Source organism: Procambarus clarkii, chromosome 52 (assembly GCF_040958095.1).
Source record: "Procambarus clarkii isolate CNS0578487 chromosome 52, FALCON_Pclarkii_2.0, whole genome shotgun sequence".
Classification (NCBI taxonomy): domain Eukaryota; kingdom Metazoa; phylum Arthropoda; class Malacostraca; order Decapoda; family Cambaridae; genus Procambarus; species Procambarus clarkii.
The window spans coordinates 21,235,109-21,249,395 of NC_091201.1; the positions used below are offsets into that span (position 1 = coordinate 21,235,109).

The 14,287-nt window shown below is 51.0% G+C and overlaps 2 protein-coding genes across 2 annotated transcripts; both read right to left on the reverse strand.

The window, feature by feature from the left end:
- Window positions 1-5,175: 5,175 nt before the first annotated feature.
- On the reverse strand, window positions 5,176-6,671 carry LOC138352176 (autotransporter adhesin BpaC-like). The gene is made up of 2 exons (XM_069304443.1): window positions 6,666-6,671; window positions 5,176-6,396 (listed from the first exon to the last, which is right to left on the reverse strand). Exons 1-2 carry the CDS (start codon window positions 6,669-6,671, stop codon window positions 5,176-5,178), a joined length of 1,227 nt encoding a protein of 408 aa, XP_069160544.1.
- A 137-nt stretch (window positions 6,672-6,808) lies between these two features.
- Window positions 6,809-9,922, reverse strand: LOC138352177 (proprotein convertase subtilisin/kexin type 5-like). The gene is made up of 3 exons (XM_069304444.1): window positions 9,860-9,922; window positions 9,306-9,437; window positions 6,809-9,199 (listed from the first exon to the last, which is right to left on the reverse strand). Exons 1-3 carry the CDS (start codon window positions 9,920-9,922, stop codon window positions 6,809-6,811), a joined length of 2,586 nt encoding a protein of 861 aa, XP_069160545.1.
- Window positions 9,923-14,287: the final 4,365 nt, after the last annotated feature.

A 14,287-nucleotide genomic window follows, 5' to 3' on the forward strand; every position in this document is an offset into this window, starting at 1 on the left:
ACATTAGTTTACTGCCTTCGCCTTAGTGTGTACTTTACGTTTCCACTTACACTTATTACTCACCAATGTCGCGAAAGTTTCTATATTTACGTTGTACAATGTTATGAGGGATCACCAACCTGATCATAAGATCCTACTCAAAATATCGAGGAAAGGCGAGAATGAAAATAAGATTGTTATAAGTCCTTTTCAAGTGACACCAGAAAACTCAAGTGAAATGTGGCAGACAAATCTCATTAATTTGCCAGCCAATATTTTGTTGAACCAACCTACCACATATAGGTATACCTGACACATTTGGGTATACCTGACACATTTGGGTATACCTGACACATTTGGGTATACCTGACATATGTGAGTATATCAGTGTGTTGCAGGTGAGGTTAAGGGAGGTCTGACGTCCTCCCAGACCTCCTTTGTTCCCTGGGGAGCTTAAGGGAGGTCTGGCGCCCTCCCTCGTTCCCTGGGGAGCTTAAGGGAGGTCTGGCGCCCTCCCTCGTTCCCTGGGGAGGTTAAGGGAGGTCTGGCGCCCTCCCTCGTTCCCTGGGGTAGCCGGGAACGAAGGAGCCACATTAAGGGTCTTTCAGTGGTCAGCGATACTAACACGGGTGATACACATCTGGCCAGAACTTGTAACAATGATTAGAAGGTGAGGGTGCTCACTTCCACGAGTAATATGGAGAACATCTCATTTAGTACAGAGGGCGTTATAGACGACTGGAGCAGGTTGTCCGGTAACATCATTAAGGTAACTAATATAACTGGCGTTAAGAATAAGCTCGACACCGCCACTGGGACGTGAGGAAGATGAGGGAGCTCCTCACGAGTGCCAGGTACATGGGCACCATGTATAGTGTCTCCCCCTGCACGGTACATGGGCACCATGTATAGTGTCTCCCCCTGCACGGTACATGGGCACCCTGTATAGTGTCTCCCCCTGCACGGTACATGGGCACCATGTATAGTGTCTCCCCCCTGCACGGTACATGGGCACCATGTATAGTGTCTCCCCCTGCACGGTACATATTAGATACTATTCTAATATCTCTTGTGGCTCATTTGGGCACTCAGTTTCCACCTGTGTCCCCTAGTGCGTGTGCCCCTTGTGTTAAATAGCCTGTCTTTATCTACCCTGTCAATTCCTCAGAGAATCTTGTACGTGATGATTATATCCTCCCTAACTCTTCTGCCTTCTAGCGACGTGAGGTTTAATTCCCGTAGTCTCTCCTCGTAGCTCATACCTCTCAGCTCGGGTATTAGTCTGGTAGCAAACCTTTGAACTTTTTCCAGTTTAGTCTTATACTTGACTAGATATGGACTCCATGCTGGGGCTGCATACTCCAGGATTGCTCTGACATAGGTGGTATACAAAGTTCTGAATGATTCCTTGCACAAGTGTCTAAATGCCGTTCTTATATTAGCCAACCTGGCATATGCTGCTGTGGTAAGAAGGCTGCTGTGGTTATCCTCTTGATATGGGCTTCAGGGGACAGGTCTGGCGTGATATCAACCCCCAGGTTTTTCTCTCCCTCTGACTCTTGAAGAGTTTCATCTCCCAAATGATACCTTGTAACTGGCCTCCTGCTCCCTCCACCTAGCATTCATTACATTACATTTGCTTGAGTTAAACTCTAACAACCATTTGTTCGACCATTCCTTTAATTTGTCTAGGTCTTCTTGAAGCCTCAAGCAGTCCTCCTCTGTCTTAATCCTTCTCATAATTTTGGCATCGTCAGCAAACATTGAGAGAAATGAGTCTACACCCTCCGGGATCGTTTACGTATATCAGAAACAGGATAGGACAGAGTACAGAGTCCTGTGGAACTCCACTGATGATTTCACGCCAATCTGAGGTCTCACCCTTCACTGTAACTCTGCTTTCCTATTGCTTAGGTATTCCCTTATCCACTGAAGCACTTTACCAGTTACTCCTGCCTGTTTCTCCAGCTAGAAACAGCCTTTTATGAGGTACTGTGTCAAAGGCTTTCCGACAGTCCAAAACAAATGCAGTTCATCCAGCCTTCTCATTCTTGCTTAATCTTTGTCACCTGATCAGTAGAATTCAATTAAGCCAGTAAGGCAAGATTTACCCTCCCTGAACCCATGTTGGCGATTTGTCACTAAGTCCCTTCTCTCCAGCTGTGTTACCTAGGTTTTGTCTCACGATCTTCTCCATCCCTTTGCATGGTATACAAGTTAAGGACACTGGCCTGTAGTTCAGTGCCTCTTATCTGTCACCTTTTTTGTATACTGGGACCACATTAGCCGCCTTCAATGTTTCTGGTAGGTCTCCCGTCTCCAGCGATCTACTATACACTATGGAGAGTGGCAAGCAGAGTGCCTCTGCAAATTCTTTCAATACCCATGGTGAGATCCCGTCTGGACCAACACCCTTTCTCACATCCAGATCCAACAGGTGTCTCTTGATCTCATCTCTCGTAATTTCGTACCTTTCCAATGCCCCCTGGTTAACTGCCCCCCTCTCCTAGTGCAGTGACTTCACTATGTTCTATTGTGAAGAACTCCTGGAACCTCATGTTGAGTTCTTCACACACCTCTTTGTCATTCTCTGTATACCTGTCCTCGCCTGTTCTAAGTTTTATTACCTATTCTTTCACTGTTGTTTTCCTCCTGATGTGACTGTGGAGTAACTTTGGTTCGGTCTTGGCTTTGTTTGCTATATAATTTTCATAATTAGGTCATAATATTACATAATAAGGCCGGACACATGATGAGTGCTGGGGGACCAGTGGCCGGACACATGATGGGTACTGGGGGACCAGAGGCCGGACACATGATGGGTACTGGGGGACCAGAGGCCGGACACATGATGGATACCTGGGGACCAGGTCGGACAAATGATGGGTACTGGGGGACCAGAGGCCGGACACATGATGGTTACCTGGGGACCAGGTCGGACAAATGATGGGTACTGGGGGACCAGAGGCCGGACACATGATGGGTACTGGGGGACCAGAGGCCGGACACATAATGGATGCTGGAGACAGCAAATGAACCAAAGACGAATTTTTCTAACGGACAGAAGAGTTTCTGCTCCCAGCAGAAACAAAATAGGGGGTTAATTAACCATACAATACTACCGTCTAGGTTGTCGGAGCATTTCTGTCCCCACTCTAAGTGAAAGGTAAGACACTCCTCTGGCGTTTCGCGAGCGCTGTGTCCCGGGATCGTATCCTGGCCGGGAAGGATTTACTGGACGTCAGTCCTTAACTGTAGCCTCTTTTTACTCTACAGTAAAATGGGTACTTGGTTGTTAAACGATATGGTGGGTCGTATTCCGGGGAACATAGGATTAAGGACTTGCCCGAAACGCTATGCGTGCTAGTAGCTGTACAAAATGTAAACACTCTTGTATATATAAATACAAATACAAAGGGAGGGAGAGTTTGTGGTATGGCAATTTGGTCCTTAAATCTGCGGCTCTTCCCAAAGCAGTATTTCCTAAGACGATACACTGGAAATCTCAGACCAGGATAAGTATGTTAATAATTACTAGTAAGTACTCCGAGCATCATTAGGGAGAAGACTGTCTATTCTAGGTGATTCCTTCTCAGGAACTGGAGTGTTCCATGAGTCAGTGCCTCTGTGAGTCAGTGCCCCATGAGTCAGTGCTCCATGAGTCAGTGCTCCCGTGAGTCAGTGCCCCATGAGTCAGTGCCCCATGAGTCAGTGCCCCATGAGTCAGTGCCCCATGAGTCAGTGCCCCATGAGTCAGTGCCCCATGAGTCAGTGCTCCCGTGAGTCAGTGCCCCATGAGTCAGTGCCCCATGAGTCAGTGCCCCATGAGTCAGTGCCCCATGAGTCAGTGCCCCATGAGTCAGTGCCCCATGAGTCACTAGGGATGGACAGAGGCAGCTGGTGCTCTAGGCTAGGAGCAGGCGAGGCTTCTGGTGGCTGAGAGTCAATACTGGAGGAGCGTGGAGTCTGAGGCCGACATAAGAGTGCTAGTCGTCCTCGAGAGCTGACGGCCTGACGCGTAATCACTCCTTGTCTCCTCTGGACCTCCCTCTCAACACGCTCCCTATCGATCCCTTCCTCCCAAATATTCTCCACCACCGACTCTGCCTAGTCATCATTCTTGTGAGAAGAGTGGAGAGTTATGTCATCAAGCGGGACGTGTCCGGTGCTCCGGGGAGTGGGGATCACCTCGGCTGCCAGTACATACAGTACGACTAGGTACTGTATGGATATGTGGGCCTGCGGGCCGCGCCAAGCAACACTCTGTTGGATCAAACTCTCACAAGTCAAGCCTGTGGAGTAGGAGAACGCCCAGAACCCCATCAAGCAGGTCGGTAAGTACTGTCACCTACCTCGACTACCAGTACACTGGTGGTCATTTAAACATACATTAGGCTTATACCAAGGTCCTCCCCGAGGTCAGACTACAGCCTCTCCGCAGGATACAACCCCACAATAGTGGCCTAACTCCCAGCTACCTATTTACTGCAAGATGAACAGTCACATTAGGTGAAAGGAAACGTGACCAACTATTTCTGCTCCACGTAGAAGTCGAACCTGGATCCCCCGGGAACGGGGGATGGCGCCAACTGTACTACGGAACACTATAATATACATCCCCATACCTGGACTGTGAACGACGAGGGCAGGATATACCTGGCCTGTGAACGACGAGGGCAGGATATACCTGGCCTGTGAACGACGAGGGCAGGATACCTGGACTGTGAACGACGAGGGCAGGATACCGTGAACATGACGGGTGAAGACACGGGGGAAAATTCGCGAAAGTGATTTACAGTATACTCGCATATCTCGGAAACTATTCACTTCTAAATCTTTCGTGGTCATAATGGTACAACTTCATTATATATATATATATATATATATATATATATATATATATATATATATATATATATATATATATATATATATATATATATATATATATATATATGCTAATTTATTTAATATATTTTTATCATATATTTTTACTGACTTTATGTTAAGGTAAAGATGCACCTTCGCCCGTTTCCTCACTGGAAGTAGGTACTTTCAACACTAAACTGTTCTGATCACAATGGCAGAGTTCGAGAGGTATGACAGTCATTTTCTTTACACTTCAGGCATGATAACAAAATAACATTTGCTACTCCAGGGAGAAAAGTTATTTTTGTTTTTCTTTGTCACCCGTTTCTAAATGAGGTGGCACTGAAGAGACCCAAGGGTCTCACAGTTGCAGGCCTCACAGTCCTCGTTGCAGGCTTCACAGTCCTCGTTGCAGGCTTCACAGTCCTCGTTGCAGGCCTCGCTGTCCTCGTTGCAGGCTTTACAGTCCTCGTTGCAGGCCTCGCTGTCCTCGTTGCAGGCTTCACAGTCCTCGTGGCAGGCTTTACAGTCCTCGTTGCAGGCCTCGCTGTCCTCGTTGCAGGCTTTACAGTCCTCGTTGTAGGCCTCGCTGTCCTCGTTGCAGGCCTCGCTGTCCTCGTTGCAGGCCTCGCTGTCCTCGTTGCAGGCCTCGCTGTCCTCGTTGCAGGCTTTACAGTCCTCGTTGTAGGCCTCGCTGTCCTCGTTGCAGGCCTCGCTGTCCTCGTTGCAGGCCTCGCTGTCCTCGTTGCAGGCCTCACAGTCCTCGTTGCAGGCTTCACAGTCCTCGTTGCAGGCTTCACAGTCCTCGTTGCAGGCCTCGCTGTCCTCGTTGCAGGCTTTACAGTCCTCGTTGCAGGCCTCGCTGTCCTCGTTGCAGGCTTCACAGTCCTCGCGGCAGGCTTTACAGTCCTCGTTGCAGGCCTCGCTGTCCTCGTTGCAGGCTTTACAGTCCTCGTTGTAGGCCTCGCTGTCCTCGTTGCAGGCCTCGCTGTCCTCGTTGCAGGCCTCGCTGTCCTCGTTGCAGGCCTCGCTGTCCTCGTTGCAGGCCTCACAGTCCTCGTTGCAGGCTTTACAGTCCTCGTTGTAGGCCTCGCTGTCCTCGTTGCAGGCCTCGCTGTCCTCGTTGCAGGCCTCGCTGTCCTCGTTGCAGGCCTCACAGTCCTCGTTGCAGGCCTCGCTGTCCTCGTTGCAGGCCTCGCTGTCCTCGTTGCAGGCCTCGCCGTCCTCGTTGTAGGCCTCGCTGTCCTCGTTGTAGGCCTCGCTGTCCTCGTTGTAGGCCTCGCTGTCCTCGTTGTAGGCCTCGCTGTCCTCGTTGTAGGCCTCGCTGTCCTCGTTGTAGGCCTCGCTGTCCTCGTTGCAGGCCTCGCTGTCCTCGTTGTAGGCCTCGCTGTCCTCGCTGTCCTCGTTGCAGGCCTCGCTGTCCTCGTTGCAGGCCTCGCTGTCCTCGTTGCAGGCCTCACAGTCCTCGTTGCAGGCCTCGCTGTCCTCGTTGCAGGCCTCGCTGTCCTCGTTGTAGGCCTCGCTGTCCTCGTTGTAGGCCTCGCTGTCCTCGTGTTAGGCCTCGCTGTCCTCGTTGCAGGCCTCGCTGTCCTCGTTGCAGGCCTCGCTGTCCTCGTTGCAGGCCTCGCTGTCCTCGTTGCAGGCCTCGCTGTCCTCGTTGCAGGCCTCACAGTCCTCGTTGCAGGCCTCAGAGTCATCGTTGCAGGCCTCGCTGTCCTCGTTGCAGGCCTCGCTGTCCTCGTTGTAGGCCTCGCTGTCCTCGTTGTAGGCCTCGCTGTCCTCGTTGCAGGCCTCACAGTCATCGTTGCAAGCCTCACAGTCATCGTTGCAAGCCTCACAGTCCTCGTTGCAGGCCTCACAGTCATCGTTGCAGGCCTCACAGTCATCGTTGCAAGCCTCACAGTCATCGTTGCAGGCCTCACAGTCATCGTTGCAGGCCTCACAGTCATCGTTGCAGGCCTCAGTCATCGTTGCAAGCCTCACAGTCATCGTTGCAAGCCTCACAGTCATCGTTGCAGGCCTCACAGTCATCGTTGCAGGCCTCACAGTCCTCGTTGCAGGCCTCACAGTCATCGTTGCAGGCCTCACAGTCATCGTTGCAAGCCTCACAGTCATCGTTGCAGGCCTCACAGTCATCGTTGCAGGCCTCACAGTCATCGTTGCAGGCCTCACAGTCATCGTTGCAAGCCTCACAGTCCTCGTTGCAAGCCTCACAGTCATCGTTGCAGGCCTCACAGTCATCGTTGCAAGCCTCACAGTCATCGTTGCAAGCATCACAGTCCTCGTTGCAAGCCTCACAGTCATCGTTGCAGGCCTCACAGTCCTCGTTGCAAGCCTCACAAACATCGTTGCAGGCCTCACAGTCCTCGTTGCAGGCCTCACAGTCCTCGTTGCAAGCCTCACAGTCATCGTTGCAGGCCTCACAGTCATCGTTGCAAGCCTCACAGTCCTCGTTGCAAGCCTCACAGTCATCGTTGCAGGCCTCACAGTCATCGTTGCAGGCCTCACAGTCATCGTTGCAAGCCTCACAGTCATCGTTGCAAGCCTCACAGTCATCGTTGCAGGCCTCACAGTCATCGTTGCAGGCCCCACAGTCATCGTTGCAAGCCTCACAGTCATCGTTGCAAGCCTCACAGTCATCGTTGCAGGCCTCACAGTCATCGTTGCAAGCCTCACAGTCATCGTTGCAGGCCTCACAGTCATCGTTGCAGGCCTCACAGTTATCGTTGCAGGCCTCACAGTCATCGTTGCAGGCCTCACAGTCATCGTTGCAGGCCTCACAGTCATCGTTGCAAGCCTCACAGTCCTCGTTGCAAGCCTCACAGTCCTCGTTGCAAGCCTCACAGTCATCGTTGCAGGCCTCACAGTCATCGTTGCAAGCCTCACAGTCATCGTTGCAGGCCTCACAGTCATCGTTGCAGGCCTCACAGTCCTCGTTGCAAGCCTCACAGTCATCGTTGCAGGCCTCACAGTCATCGTTGCAAGCCTCACAGTCATCGTTGCAAGCCTCACAGTCATCGTTGCAGGCCTCACAGTCATCGTTGCAGGCCTCACAGTCATCGTTGCAGGCCTCACAGTCATCGTTGCAAGCCTCACAGTCATCGTTGCAGGCCTCACAGTCCTCGTTGCAGGCCTCACAGTCATCGTTGCAGGCCTCACAGTCATCGTTGCAAGCCTCACAGTCATCGTTGCAGGCCTCACAGTCATCGTTGCAGGCCTCACAGTCATCGTTGCAGGCCTCACAGTCATCGTTGCAAGCCTCACAGTCCTCGTTGCAAGCCTCACAGTCATCGTTGCAGGCCTCACAGTCATCGTTGCAAGCCTCACAGTCATCGTTGCAAGCCTCACAGTCCTCGTTGCAAGCCTCACAGTCATCGTTGCAGGCCTCACAGTCCTCGTTGCAAGCCTCACAGACATCGTTGCAGGCCTCACAGTCCTCGTTGCAGGCCTCACAGTCCTCGTTGCAAGCCTCACAGTCATCGTTGCAGGCCTCACAGTCATCGTTGCAAGCCTCACAGTCCTCGTTGCAAGCCTCACAGTCATCGTTGCAGGCCTCACAGTCATTGTTGCAGGCCTCACAGTCATCGTTGCAAGCCTCACAGTCCTCGTTGCAAGCCTCAAAGTCATCGTTGCAGGCCTCACAGTCATCGTTGCAGGCCTCACAGTCATCGTTGCAGGCCTCACAGTCATCGTTGCAGGCCTCACAGTCATCGTTGCAGGCCTCACAGTCATCGTTGCAGGCCTCAAAGTCATCGTTGCAGGCCTCACAGTCATCGTTGCAGGCCTCACAGTCATCGTTGCAGGCCTCACAGTCATCGTTGCAGGCCTCACAGTCATCGTTGCAGGCCTCACAGTCATCGTTGCAGGCCTCACAGTCATCGTTGCAGGCCTCACAGTCATCGTTGCAAGCCTCACAGTCATCGTTGCAGGCCTCACAGTTATCGTTGCAGGCCTCACAGTCATCGTTGCAGGCCTCACAGTCATCGTTGCAGGCCTCACAGTCATCGTTGCAAGCCTCACAGTCCTCGTTGCAAGCCTCACAGTCATCGTTGCAGGCCTCACAGTCATCGTTGCAGGCCTTACAGTCATCGTTGCAAGCCTCACAGTCCTCGTTGCAAGCCTCACAGTCATCGTTGCAGGCCTCACAGTCATCGTTGCAGGCCTCACAGTCATCGTTGCAGGCCTCACAGTCATCGTTGCAGGCCTCACAGTCATCGTTGCAGGCCTCACAGTCGTCGTTGCAGGCCTCACAGTCATCGTTGCAGGCCTCACAGTCATCGTTGCAGGCCTGGCATCTTTGCCGCGCCCGATTTATGCCCCAGAATGGAATTTTAGTATGCCGTTGAGAGCTCTGTTATGTATCAATTGTTATATTTCCGTTCTCTCGCTCGCATATCTTCCACTGACATACGGATGATGTCACATCGCTTGGTTTACACTGATGTTCCCACACTGACATGATTTACAGCACCTTTTAAATTTAATGCCTTAAGATACTGTTTCCTATCTCCTCTGAGCCATATACTTGATCCTAAGAAAGAGTATTGTGCATTTTTACCGTTAAGGTGCGAGTCAAACCGGACGAAGCACTGTGGGAAAGAACCGAATTGCAAGGAGAAAAGTATGGATCGTCGATATGTAGATTTCCCTGTCATATGCTGCCATCTTCCTTCCATTCAGTTTTCCTTGACTTTTGCCTTCAAAAAAGGTCAGAGTTTGCCCCCCACCCCTTCTCTCCTTTCCGCCACCTCCCTCACTCTTTCCCCTCTACCCCTTCCTTCTCAAATGATAAACAGGCAAAGCAGTGGAACACAGGTAAAGGAACATAGTCGCACATACACACACACATTTATACATATATATGGGGGTCTATGGGTCGAGGTTAGCATGCTGTGCTGTGTGGGAGAGGAATGAGCTGAGAGAGGTGTCAGCAAGTAACGGGAGGTGGGAGTTAAGGGAAGGGAAGAGACTTGGATGGAAAAGTGGAAAGTTGAGTGGTGTATAAACTCACTTCTCTGTCCCTGTTCCTCTTCACTTTCCTCCATTGCTGCAGCTCTCTCTTCCTTCGATACATCTCGCTGGAGAGGGAATTATCAGGGGAAAGAGCCGAGCCATTACGACTATATAGCACTTGGAAGAGGTCAAGATAAGAATTTGGGGTTTTGGGGTGGGACGGGGGGGGGGGAGGAATGGTGCCCAACCACTTGGACGGTCGGGGATTGAACGCCGACATGCATGTAGCGAGACCGTCGCTCTACGGTCCAGTCCAAGTGGTTGGAGAAATTCTTCTTAGTACATTTGGAATATTGCTCTTCTTTGCCATAATTACCTCTTATGTAGCCTTGTTCATGCTGGCTCATCCTGTCTCATCCTTGTCCTTCCGTACACTGACATCCTTCTCAAAGTTATTTTTCAGCCAGTGTAATAAGCGCCCCCGACATGGTCTCTTTCACTCAATATCTGCCCTTTACTCTCCACTGCTCATCTTTGGATCCTTCAAGTATCTTGAGTCTTACTCTACTATTTCTCTTTTCTGCTGTTTTAATTCTGGCTAAGGCTTCCTATGCCGCGTGGCTGTGGCATAGCCACTTTCTGCAGTGGCTTTGCTTCTGTGTTCTTTTGTAACATTTCTGCAAATCAAGTCTTCCCTATAAGGCGCTCGTCATGAACTGTTTGGCCTCCAGCTTCTTGATGTTTGGTTGTCTGGTGTTGAACCTTAGATGGTGTCGGTTCTCCATTAAGATCTATTACGGTAACAGGTTGGGGAATCAGGGGTATAAAGGACGGAAACAACGTGACAAAAGTCCTAACGGACTTTTCATGCCCGCGCCACCTCTTGGGTGGCTTAATCTTCGTTAATCTGACAAAAGACAGTTACAGCTCCGCTCCTGTGCCAGGTACACTACGGGCTCACCAAAAGCTCACCAAAGCCTCACTACGGGCTCACCAAAAGCTCACCAAAGCCTCACTACGGGCTTACCAAAGCCCATGCTACTTGAAACTTTTTGTTCCGAGTATCTGAATCTAAAACAACAACAACAATGAGAAAAGAGGTCGGAAAATGGAGCAAGGACACAGAGTGAGGCGGTAGGTCAGTGTGAGCTGTGGCTCCTGGCAAGACAGTGTGAGCTGTGGCTCCTGGCAAGACAGTGTGAGCTGTGGCTCCAGGCAAGACAGTGTGAGCTGTGGCTCCTGGCAAGACAGTGTGAGCTGTGGCTCCTGGCAAGACAGTGTGAGCTGTGGCTCCTGGCAAGACAGTGTGAGCTGTGGCTCCTGGCAAGACAGTGTGAGCTGAGGCTCCTGGCAAGACAGTGTGAGCAGAGGCTCCTGGCAAGACAGTGTGAGCTGAGGCTCCTGGCAAGACAGTGTGAGCTGTGGCTCCTGGCAAGACAGTGTGAGCTGTGGCTCCTGGCAAGACAGTGTGAGCTGTGGCTCCTGGCAAGACAGTGTGAGCTGTGGCTCCTGGCAAGACAGTGTGAGCTGTGGCTCCTGGCAAGACAGTGTGAGCTGTGGCTCCTGGCAAGACAGTGTGAGCTGTGGCTCCTGGCAAGACAGTGTGAGCTGAGGCTCCAGGCAAGACAGTGTGAGCTGTGGCTCCAGGCAAGACAGTGTGAGCAGAAGCTCCAGGCAAGACAGTGTGAGCTGTGGCTCCTGGCAAGACATTGTGAGCTGTGGCTCCTGGCAAGACAGTGTGAGCTGTGGCTCCTGGCAAGACAGTGTGAGCTGTGGCTCCTGGCAAGACAGTGTGAGCTGTGGCTCCTGGCAAGACAGTGTGAGCTGTGGCTCCTGGCAAGACAGTGTGAGCTGTGGCTCCTGGCAAGACAGTGTGAGCTGTGGCTCCTGGCAAGACAGTGTGAGCTGTGGCTCCTGGCAAGACAGTGTGAGCTGTGGCTCCTGGCAAGACAGTGTGAGCTGTGGCTCCTGGCAAGACAGTGTGAGCTGAGGCTCCTGGCAAGACAGTGTGAGCTGTGGCTCCTGGCAAGACAGTGTGAGCTGTGGCTCCTGGCAAGACAGTGTGAGCTGTGGCTCCTGGCAAGACAGTGTGAGCTGAGGCTCCAGGCAAGACAGTGTGAGCTGTGGCTCCAGGCAAGATAGTGTGAGCAGAAGCTCCAGGCAAGACAGTGTGAGCTGTGGCTCCTGGCAAGACATTGTGAGCTGTGGCTCCTGGCAAGACAGTGTGAGCTGTGGCTCCTGGCAAGACAGTGTGAGCTGTGGCTCCTGGCAAGACAGTGTGAGCTGTGGCTCCTGGCAAGACAGTGTGAGCTGTGGCTCCTGGCAAGACAGTGTGAGCTGTGGCTCCTGGCAAGACAGTGTGAGCTGTGGCTCCTGGCAAGAGAGTGTGAGCTGTGGCTCCAGGCAAGACAGTGTGAGCTGTGGCTCCTGGCAAGACAGTGTGAGCTGTGGCTCCTGGCAAGACAGTGTGAGATGTGGCTCCTGGCAAGACAGTGTGAGCTATGGCTCCTGGCAAGACAGTGTGAGCTGTGGCTCCTGGCAAGACAGTGTGAGCTGTGGCTCCAGGCAAGACAGTGTGAGCTGTGGCTCCTGGCAAGACAGTGTGAGCTGTGGCTCCAGGCAATACAATGTGAGCTGTGGCTCCTGGCAAGGCAGTGTGAGCTGTGGCTCCTGGCAAGACAGTGTGAGCTGTGGCTCCAGGCAAGACAGTGTGAGCTGAGGCTCCAGGCAAGACAGTGTGAGCTGAGGCTCCTGGCAAGACAGTGTGAGCTGAGGCTCCAGGCAAGACAGTGTGAGCTGAGTCTTCAACCCATATGAGTTGTTATCACCCACGAAGTTCACCTGATCGGGATATTGAACCTGGTGAGTGTCTGTGAGGTGATGTTCCACGATGTTCCATAATTGTGTTCCATGGTTATGGGTCCTGTGAAGCTCCAGGGACAGTCATCCGTATTGTGTTCTGGACTTCTGCTTCAGTGACTCTACTCCTTTGTAATATGTAATCATTGTTAAGTCGGCAGGTAAATGTCAATTTCCAAGTTTTAAATGTCTGAATAAGTATCCTAAGAACTTCGGAGGTATTATTTTCAATTAATGTTTGAATGTTATTGGAAGTTATCAACAATGTGATAACTGTGGTTTAGGAAACGAATTCCATTTCTCTAAATATATTTTAAACGGATGGTGGCAGCTCTACCCTCTTCTCTTTCTCTCCTACTTATCCTTTCATTTCATCCCTAATACTATCTTATAATCTGTTCATTTCATCCCTAATTCTTTTTAAACTTTACCTTTTCACTAAATATCTGCTTGCTCTCTTCAGTCCCTCCTTCCTCTTACTTTCTCTCTTCCTCTGTCCTCGAACTTCTTCCCTGCTTCCATCCAATTAATTTAATTTTTCTATTTATTCCTATCCCCCCTCTCTCCCCCTTCCGTTACATGCAAATGTCCTGTATGACACTAGAGTGGCCTAAAAGGTGGTCTGAATTGCGTTGGTTTGCCTTGAAAGGTGACTTGTATCTCACTGGTATGACCTGGAAGAAGGCCTGAATAAGTTGGCTGTATCATGGTGGCATGGCCTGAAAGGTGGGCTGTATCATGGTGGCATGGCCTGAAAGGTGGGCTGTATCATGGTGGCATGGCCTGAGGGCACAGTCTTCCTCTTGACAGACAATCTCTCATAAAGTGAAGGAACTGCAAGTTTGGGAGAAGCAGGTCTCGGCTCCGGGTCCCTTTAGCAAAAACCTGCGATCAGTCTAAGCAAAACTATTGAGAGCTTGCCAGCCTCAGGAAGCACAGAAGTATACCAAACTGTGTGTAATGTAAATCGAGACACAGTCACAGAAATGGATCTAAACATGTTAGACAACAGAAGAGAGCAAACACGAGAGATGTGAAATACTCAGTTAAACTGATGGGAGACCGAAGAGGATGTGTTTACAACGAATAACGGTTCAACATGAAGAGAAGTAAGTAAGTAATTACCGAAAAGACGGCACCTAAGCCGGGAAGGCTATGTAGCACCATCAAATGTGCGGGATATTCAAAAGACGGTAAATATCATTAAGGATGCCAATACGAGAACAAAGGCGCATAAGGCGAACGATGTGAAAGGTATCTGATTCACCAAGAATACTATCGAGGAACAAATGACCGCGAGGGACGGTCAGGAATCATACGCACATCCTGGAAGTCCGGACATTCAACAAGGATATGCAAGACAGTAAGAGAGACAGTGCAGTTTGGACAATAAGGAGCAGGGCGGCGTCCCATTAACTGTCCGTGAGTTAAACGCGTGTGGCCAATACGTAATCTCCCCAAAGGCGTTTCTCACTGCCAGTTACGATGGTAGAAGGAAGGCCATGGGGACACGCTACCCATAAGAGCACGCAGTTTGTTACCAATAACAGAAGACCATCGACCCTGCCAACTGGCAAGGATTGAGGAATGAATAACTGGGTAAAGGTCGGAATAAGGAACAAGGAAT